The sequence below is a fragment of the Solanum tuberosum genome, unplaced genomic scaffold (assembly GCF_000226075.1).
Source record: "Solanum tuberosum cultivar DM 1-3 516 R44 unplaced genomic scaffold, SolTub_3.0 scf00263, whole genome shotgun sequence".
Taxonomy (NCBI): domain Eukaryota; kingdom Viridiplantae; phylum Streptophyta; class Magnoliopsida; order Solanales; family Solanaceae; genus Solanum; species Solanum tuberosum.
In genome coordinates, this window is record NW_006239196.1 from 428,216 (window position 1) to 437,435 (window position 9,220).

The 9,220-nt window shown below is 36.9% G+C and overlaps 1 protein-coding gene and 1 long non-coding RNA gene across 2 annotated transcripts; one reads left to right on the forward strand and one right to left on the reverse strand.

Annotated features, from left to right (window-relative positions):
- Positions 1-401: 401 nt before the first annotated feature.
- Positions 402-2,445, reverse strand: LOC102601083 (uncharacterized). Its single transcript, XR_368175.1, has 2 exons — positions 1,881-2,445; positions 402-1,075 (listed from the first exon to the last, which is right to left on the reverse strand). It is a non-coding gene; the product is annotated as an uncharacterized lncRNA (long non-coding RNA).
- Positions 2,446-5,010: 2,565 nt separating this feature from the next.
- LOC102582006 (probable inorganic phosphate transporter 1-7) lies at positions 5,011-6,569 on the forward strand. Its single transcript, XM_006358390.1, has one exon. It carries the CDS (start codon positions 5,011-5,013, stop codon positions 6,493-6,495), a length of 1,485 nt encoding a protein of 494 aa, XP_006358452.1. The 3' UTR covers positions 6,496-6,569.
- Positions 6,570-9,220: the final 2,651 nt, after the last annotated feature.

Consider the following 9,220-nt stretch of genomic DNA (forward strand, 5'->3'; position numbering starts at 1 on the left):
CAGGGATCGAAGGGCTATGGACGATAACGAATGCATCTCTTGGACAACAACTAACGAGTTAATCCGAACTTAATTTTTTCTTATATGGTCCTAAAACCTCTTAATTTTTTATGAGTATTCGATATGAGCTTGTAATTTTTAGAAGTATGTACCATGAATTCATTTTTAAGAAGTCTGGATTTGAAGTTTCATTTTTTAATTCATCTCTACTTATGAAGAGAAATTCGCAATTCTTGATTTTGAAGGAGAGGAGCGGAAAAGTTGATGGTTAGGTTAGTAGAGGAGTAAAAACGTCATGTCCAATTCAAAATATAAAAAGCGGAGTCAAACAATGATATAAAGAAAAAAAAAAGAGTTGAATTTAAATACTTAATAAAAATAAGTAAAAGGGAAATGAGACATGAAAAAAGAAGAAAAGAAACACGTAGCATGTGATTTCCCCGCCTCCAAAACAACTTCTTTTGTTACAACATTTATTCAAGTTATTACAATCCCTGAACGAATGAATGGAAAAAAAAGAAAGTGAAAATCTAAGCTAAGTAGGCTTTCTCAATCCCCGACAACTCTTCAACCCATCCCAACAATCATTGTTCGGATACCTCAATCAAAGTAAGGTCCATGTACAGCGTAAAAGACACACTCGACTACATACAAATAGTGAACATGTTGAGGAATAAAGATCATAGCAACCATATAATAACACAACCTAATTATCCATAGCAAAAAGGCCAGAGTTATCAAAATAGAAAGAATAAATACAAAATTAAACCACAACAGATTTAGAACTAGTCATAACCACAATATTTATATAATTGGAGCATGTATAAGTCGAAGAGAAAGTGTACCTGTTTGCTTTCACAGAATGTCTACTGCAAAATTAAAGATATACAAAGCTACCACATAGGTATCGAATGCATTGTTAAGAGAACTAACCAGTGATATGGCAAAAATGAGCCGAAGGTAAGAACTTTCAGTGTTCAGACTTATTGTAGAGATGAGGAGGAGAGCCCGAGAGATTTCTCATTCATTTTGAATAGACCGAAAGCTTGAGGGGATTTTTCCAGTGATCAGTCCACTGCCAAGTAGAGAGGAAAGGAGTTGTTTATATAGCATAGAAGTAGTAATCAATCAAGGAGAGTAAAATGCAAAAATAACTCACAACACTAATCTAGGAAATCTTTTTCTTAGACAACCGAATCAGATTTTCCAAAATATAAGACCAAGTACAAAGGGGATGCTCTATAAAACCAAGCCGGAATTTATTGTAAGAATAAAGAAAAACTTCCACAAGTTCGAACTTACCATAAGAGTTAACTCATCAAGATATCCATGGAGGAAACAAATAAGAGAGTATGAATTAACTGAGCATAAATGAAGCAGAAGAGGAGGAAAGCAAATTGATTTCGGCATTCATTCATAAATACAAGAGTACTAAAGATGTTCCAGTCTTAATTAAAGAGAGGAAATCAGTTAACAATGGAAAAGGAGGCAATTATTCAAGATGGTTGTAAATCTAACATGCCAACATCAAAGTTTACCTTAAACAATTGCAAAACCGAGGCAATATCAAGTCACCATATCTATCATAAATCAAGCTTAAGATAGGAAAGAAGCAGATTGCTACAATTACCGCATAGGTATACTGTCATGAGATCACATAAGGAGGGAAAGTATATTGTTCAACATCACTTGATTTGGGGATCGTAGCAAAATTACAGGGACTCGATACAGAGCATGTAAGTACAAAATCAATCTATCACGCATAATACTGAAAGCAAATTCCCTACTATTAGAAATCATAAACATACCTAAATCAGAAGCTAATACTAGAAGAATATTTTCAGAAATTCTAACAAAGAGTGGATTTGGAAAGACAATACCCGAATCAATTTCTAAGAAACTATCTGACAGTGCCTTTGTCTTCACCGGAGTTTTTCGGAACACATTAGAGAGGACAATGTGTTTCTGATTCACTGGTGGTGCTGGCAGGACAGTGAAGGTGGCAAGGGGAAGAGCGGAAGAGAAGGGGAAAGGGGAGAGAGGAGGGAGTGGTTCGCCGGTGGAGCATCGGCTGGGCTAGGGTTGCTCGACGGAGTTGGCTGGTGGAGCGGTGGTCAGAGGCGAGGTGTGGGCGGTGAGAGGCTGAGGTGCGGTGGTTTTGTGAGAAATTGGAATTGATTTAGGGATTTGGGGTTTTGGACATAATTAGAAAAGAAAATTGAAAAAATAAATGTGGGCATTGATCGAAAGTTGTGAGATCGATGGAAATTGGAATTTAAAATTGCACCACGTTGATCAATTAGATTAGAATACAAAATTGGATAGAAATGGATGGAATTTAAATAACTTTGGAGAAAAAATTCATGAATAGATTGTTATTAATTAATAAAATAAATATTATGGTAAACCTTATTAATAAATAATAATTTTTCATATAAAAGAAATACATTTAGCACTATTGGAAGTTCTTGAGTTTAACACATTAAATAGGGGAAGAGGACCTTTTGATCATTCATTTTCCTAAACTCTTAACCGTTACTGCGGAAGTGAAGACGGTTGATTGACCAAATAAGTAAAACCATGAGAAGATAGTCAGTCCTAAGGAAAAATATACATAGCTAGCTGGGATAGTAACTTCCCGATATCTAAGAAGGGAGTGTCCCTCTAGTATACCCTGACAGGTCAAAAATGTCTATGAGCTTCCATGTTCACACAAAATATTGACTTGGTGGGATTTTAGTACTTAAGCTAGAGGTGTTAGAAAAAGTTCTCAAGTTTCTCAACAGTAGCAGAAGAGACCCAAATTTACCATTGCTGAACAAGAAAACACCAAAAAGTTTTCACCTGGAAATTCTTGCGAGTAAGATTTGGCGGAGCTAGGCAGGACCATTTTTTGGCAGGTCAATATGTTGCATGTGGATCAGCATGAGTATATCTTGTGGCCCTTTCGTAAGTTTTCTTTTCTTTTGGTATTTATAGACTACGACTTTACGAGCCTGTTTAGATGAATTTATAACTTAAGTTGGGATTTCTAACTTATTTTTTGTTATTTTGACTTCAAAACAGGTGCTTAAAAGCACTGTTTTATTTTACCCAAACACTACAAAACTGCTTAAAAACACCTAAATAAGCCAATCAAAACAGGCTCTACGTATACAAGATTATTAAACTATCTGTGTTTGTTGATCTTCATTGTTTAATATGCGACTGAAGCTCCTGATCTTCATCGGTACTCTAGCAAGCTCGGTTGAGATAAATTAAATTGCACTGTAAATAGTTACTCATGTTGACAACAACAAAGACCAAGCAAGTCTTTACTTTAACTTGGCACTTGGATTAGCTGCTGTAAATAGCTGACAAATGAATAAGAAACTTTAGAAATAAATAAGTGCATTCAACTTGAAATAGAGATAAATTAACTGCATCACCAATCTAATAAAAAATAAACTTTCTCCCCCTCCCCCTTCCCCTCCTTCTTCCCCTTCCCCTTCGTAAGGGTCCTTATTGCAAGATCCTCACTTTTGAGTTGCAGCGGTTTACCTTTTCCATCGAAAGCTTTTATTTCTTTTAATTGACTATGCAAAGGTGTGCTTTTATGAGAAGTAGAATGACTTGAATTCTTCATATACATTAAACTATCAAAGAAACGTGTAATCGTTTTTATATTTGAGAGTAAGTTGAGTCTCCTAGGATGACAACTCCATAGCAAAACATCCACAAAAGTTGGGCACTCCATAGTCTGATCCAGACATAGAGATATAGTTAAAACGTCCACCCGAGGAGTAGACTCTATGTAGTCCATTTGCAAATCTGTCATGTTGATCTCACCGCAATTCGATAAATACAGGGAAACTTGAGACCAAGAGGATGAATTTGATAGGAACTTCCTCAACTTACAAAACCATGCAGCATTCAAATTGGACAAGCATTGAAGAGTGATTTCTGAGTGCTCCAATTGGGTTGACTCTCTTGCAATTTTAAGTTCAGGAATTTGATTCCCCACATAGTCAAGTGATACCAAATTCAGAGCATCAATCTCCCATGTACCGCCATGCTGATGAATCTTCAAGACCTTCAAGGAATCTGACTTAATCTTTCCAAGATTCCCCGAACAATGCTAGAGGATGAAAGAAACAATCAAGGGACAGCTATTAAGTAGAGTTTGAAGCATGTTTTTGCCTAATCTTACATGAGATAGAAAAACATTTCTCAAAGACTTGCAATTCACAACACCACTAGATAACGAAACATTTCCGCAGAAACAATTCTCTTAAAGATTTAGCTGCCAAGATTGTTGAAATAGGCACGGGGTATGTTGTATAGTTAAGGATAAGATCTTTTACACCATTCTAAAGTGCAATGTCAAGCCACTTATCAATCATACGGAAGAGTTTTTCAGAATCACCATCGAACTCTAGTAATTCAAACTTTTCTATAGAAATTTTTCCATCCCTATATCTCTCCATGGTTGTGTTTGCTATCTTTGCCCCGCCTTTGCAACAATGAACACTGAATTCAAAGTTGGGAAGAGTTGACCATGCGCTTGTAGCCATGTTTTGGAGAGAATGCTCATCTGCGTTGCTTCCTCAAAAGTAAGAAAATAGAGTATTCTTTGAATGAGACATTCAGGCAATATGTCAGTCATGGTCGTTATGAAGGATCAGATCAAAACCCTAATATTAATGAAACTTTATAGATTTAAAAAAAGAGCCCTACATATTAGGAATTCTATTTTTAAACGAATTCCTTAAAAAGGAAAAATAAAGCGCGTCTCTTTTCCTGTTACGCATTATATTGCTTCCCTATCAAGATTTTAAATTGTAAATTAATATATTTATGGTAGTTAGGTTAAAATCCTATTTGGACAGAGAAAAGGAAAGCCAAGCGTAGTCGGCAATTATTCTAAACCAATTCGGACAGGGAAATCAAATCTAAGCTTATAAAAGGAGTTGATATTGTCAATATTCAATATCAACATCCTCTGCATCTTTATTTTTAACAGTTGTGAAAATGGCTGGGAATATGAAGGTTTTGAATGCGCTTGATTCCGCAAAAACACAATGGTATCACTTCACAGCAATCATAATAACTGGTATGGGATTTTTTACTGATGCCTACGATCTCTTCTGCATATCTCTAGTCACTAAGTTGCTTGGACGTATTTACTACCATGTCGATGGCTCTTCAAAGCCTGGTTCACTACCTCCTAATGTTTCCGCTGCTATCAATGGTGTCGCCTTCTGTGGTACCATTGCGGGACAACTCTTCTTTGGATGGATTGGTGACAAAATAGGAAGGAAGAAAGTCTATGGCATAACCCTTATGATTATGTCTATCTGTTCCATTGCTTCTGGCCTTTCTTTTGGTAGGGATCCTAAGACCGTCATGGCCACCCTCTGCTTCTTTCGCTTCTGGCTTGGTTTTGGTTTTGGTGGCGATTACCCCCTTTCTGCTACTATTATGTCTGAATATGCCAACAAAAAGACTAGGGGTGCCTTCATTGCTGCTGTTTTCGCTATGCAAGGATTTGGTATCCTCGGAGGTGGTATCTTTGCCATCATTATCTCTGCTGTATTCCAGGCTTGTTTCAAGGCGCCAGCCTATCAAGTGGATCCCCTTGGTTCAACCGTTCCTCAAGCCACTGCAGATATGGAAAACGTTATGCAGGTTGACATTGGGACAGACCAAAAAGAGCCTGCTGTAAAGTCCGGCAATGAATTTGGTTTGTTCACGAAACAATTTCTTAGGCGACATGGTCTTCACTTGCTTGGCACAGCCAGCACATGGTTTCTTCTTGATATTGCATACTACAGCCAAAACTTGTTCCAAAAGGATATCTTCAGTGCCATTGGATGGATTCCTGCTGCCAAGACTATGAATGCAATTGAAGAGGTTCAAAAAATTGCACGAGCCCAAACTCTTATCGCTCTCTGCAGTACCGTGCCTGGATACTGGTTCACAGTATTCCTCATTGACAGGATTGGCAGGTTTACCATTCAATTGATTGGTTTCACAATGATGACAGTGTTCATGTTTGCTCTAGCCATTCCTTACCACCACTGGACTCTCCCTGGCCACCATATCGGGTTTGTGGTCCTCTATTCACTGACCTTCTTTTTTGCCAACTTTGGACCCAACGCCACTACATTTGTCGTGCCTGCTGAGATTTTCCCTGCTAGATTGCGGTCGACTTGCCATGGAATATCAGCTGCATGTGGAAAGTTAGGGGCAATGGTTGGTGCATTTGGATTCCTGTATTTGGCTCAACCACAAGACAAGACCAAGGCTGATGCAGGGTATCCTGCTGGAATTGGGGTGAGGAATTCACTCATTGTCCTTGGCGTAGTCAACCTTCTCGGATTATTTTTCACTTTCTTGGTTCCAGAATCGAAGGGGAAGTCACTTGAAGAGATGTCAAGGGAAAACGAAGACTCAACTGAGGAAGGAGCAGAAGTGGAGAATCATTCATCCGATAATAGGACAGTTCCTGTGTAAAAGCAGTTACTAGTTTCATCTCTTTCCATTCTATCCTTCATATGTTCTGCAAAGGTTCTATGAAGCTATTAGTGTAGACATTCTGTTTAATTGCAGCAACTAGAGTTCCATATGTTTTATGTTTTGTGTCATATATTGGATGCAGTATGTAAAAACTCTTCTCTTATTAACCTTTCTTCATTACTCCCTTATCTATAATATATACTGAAGAGTGATTATATTAAAAAATTAGCTTTAAATAATTTCAAGATCAGTAGATTCTCTGCATGAACAGTGATGAAACTAGTATTTTCGTCAAGTTAAAAGTACTTTTGGGAGCATTTGCAGTGAACCTCTCTTTGTGTCTGAATATGCCAAGATGATAAACACTAACTAAATACTTTTGAAATATACTCTACAGCAAGCAATCCATATGTGATAATAACTCTATTCCCTTATCTACTGTTCGGTATTGTAAGTTTATACATTAGATTGTTGATGTGTAACATTAATTAGGTAATAACATGATAACATTACAATATTCATCAAAACAATGTAGTACAATCAATACAATACGAAACATTATAAAACTACATGTAACAACCATTCAAACAAGCTAGCTTCAAACCTACGAACTAGGACTAGCATCGAACTAAGTGAGTCAAGTCTTAGCCTAATTGAGCCAAGCTCAACCAATCTTTGCCTAATTGCCTAATTTACTGTAATTGAGTTGCAGTACCAACTTGTGTTCTTTTTAACTCTTCTTCTGAATACCGATATGTTGTTATATATATATCACAAATTACAGTTGAAAATATACAGTAACAAGATAGTTGAAGCTTGTTCAATATTCTCAATGAACCCTTTGCCATAACTAGCAGATCGTTCTCATTTAGAAAAAATAAGTGTAGCATGTTTACTTAATCCATCCTCGTCTTCATGATTTTCTTCCCTATAACAATGTTCGACTGTTATGTTCCTTTGAACAACCTTAGGTATGATTTCTTCAATTTCTTTGGTTTCTCCATGGTGATTTAATAATTTCATTGATTATTTCAACCACTAAAAGAGAGTTCAATTCGACTTCTAAGACTTCAAATTGTTGATGAAGAACTTGTGGTGAGGTCAAGATATATGGTCTAAAGAGTGATTCTTAGAGAAATGTTGATGATTTCCAGGGTGGGGTGTTATTGAATGATTCGGGTAAGTTTGTGAAGGGGAAGCTTCATTGGACTACTACTGGTCGTCTTAGTGATTATGCATATATTTTTCCAAAGTAAGCTCCTACAAATAATATTGGACGTCCTTTGACTTTGAGAACGCGTTTAGGGAGGATGAAGATGAAAGACCAATAACTGTGAATGTATCGTAGGACAGAGTTCACCAGCATAGGATAGGTGCATGGTAACCCAGCACTTTCACCCTAGCTGTGAACTTGACAATTAGTACTTCACAATGTACTTCTGTTATGAACCAAGTTTAGCCTAATGTGGATACCAAGGTCACACAAGTAGTTATTGGGCTGAGAACGAGTAATAGGGCAAGGTTAATTTGGGATCCGGATTGAGTAGTGGGCATGAAACAGTTCCATCATAAAGATAGTGATGCGTGATTTAGGGATTATGCAAATTGTTGAGTAAAGAGTCTGATTCTCCCATCTTCATTCTTAGTCGAGCTTCTCATCCCCTTCTATCTATATCTGTATTTTCTGATCTTCTTCCTCCGATTAACCTTTTCAGTTTTGTTTTAAGCACTGTTAGTTGTTATTAGCTTGTTGTTTCCATTTCTCAAGTGTATTTTGTGTTGTCAGTTATTATAATACATATCATTGTTGTGTTGGTAACTTGAGTTGTTACAACTTCAGATTACTTAACTTACTACCTGTATTTTTTTTCATCTTCACTGTTTAGAATGTGACTGAAGCACATTTGAAATTTCTCAAATGTTTGGGAAGTGGAGCTCCCGCCTTTTTTGCTTAAACAAGGTCAGCAGTTTCTAATGAAAAATATGTTTGATACATGTTACATGGGGGCTAGCTGGTGTAAATAGTTGACAAATGAATTAATAAACTTAAGAAATGAATAAGTGCATTCAATTCGAAATAGAGACAAATTCACTGCATCACCAATCTAATAAAAAATGAACTTCCTCCTTCCCCTCCATTAAGGCCCTTTTTGCAAGCTCCCCACTTCTGAGTTGGGGCGACTTGATTTTTTCCATCAAAGGCATTTATTCCTTTTAATTGACTATGCCAAGGTGTGCTTCTATGAGAAGTAGAATGACTCGAATTTGTCAAAAACACTAAATGATTGATGAAATCTGTAACCGTTCCAATAACATCTGAGAATAGGTTGAGTCTCCTTGGATGACAACTCCATAGCAAAGCATCCACAAAAGTCTGATTCATCCATTGAACATTGACATTTAAAACATCCACCCGAGGGGTATAACCTATGTGGTCCATTTGCAAATCTGTCATGTTGATATCACCGCAATTGATAAAATAAAGAGAAACTTCAAACCAAGAGGATGAATTTGATCGAAACTTCCTCAACTTACAAAACCATGAAGCGTTTAAATTGTTGCATTCAAGAATGATTTTTGAGTGCTCCAATTGGGTTGACTCTCTTGCAATTTTAAGTTCAGGAATTTGACTCCCCAAATAGTCAAGTGATACCAAATTCGGAGCATCAATCTCCCATGTACTGCCATGTTGACGAATATTCAAGACCTTCAAGGAATCCGA

Excerpts from the sequence above, each read along its gene's own strand:
- LOC102582006 (XM_006358390.1), top strand. The coding sequence starts at position 5,011 with ATGGCTGGGAATATGAAGGTTTTGAATGCGCTTGATTCCGCAAAAACA.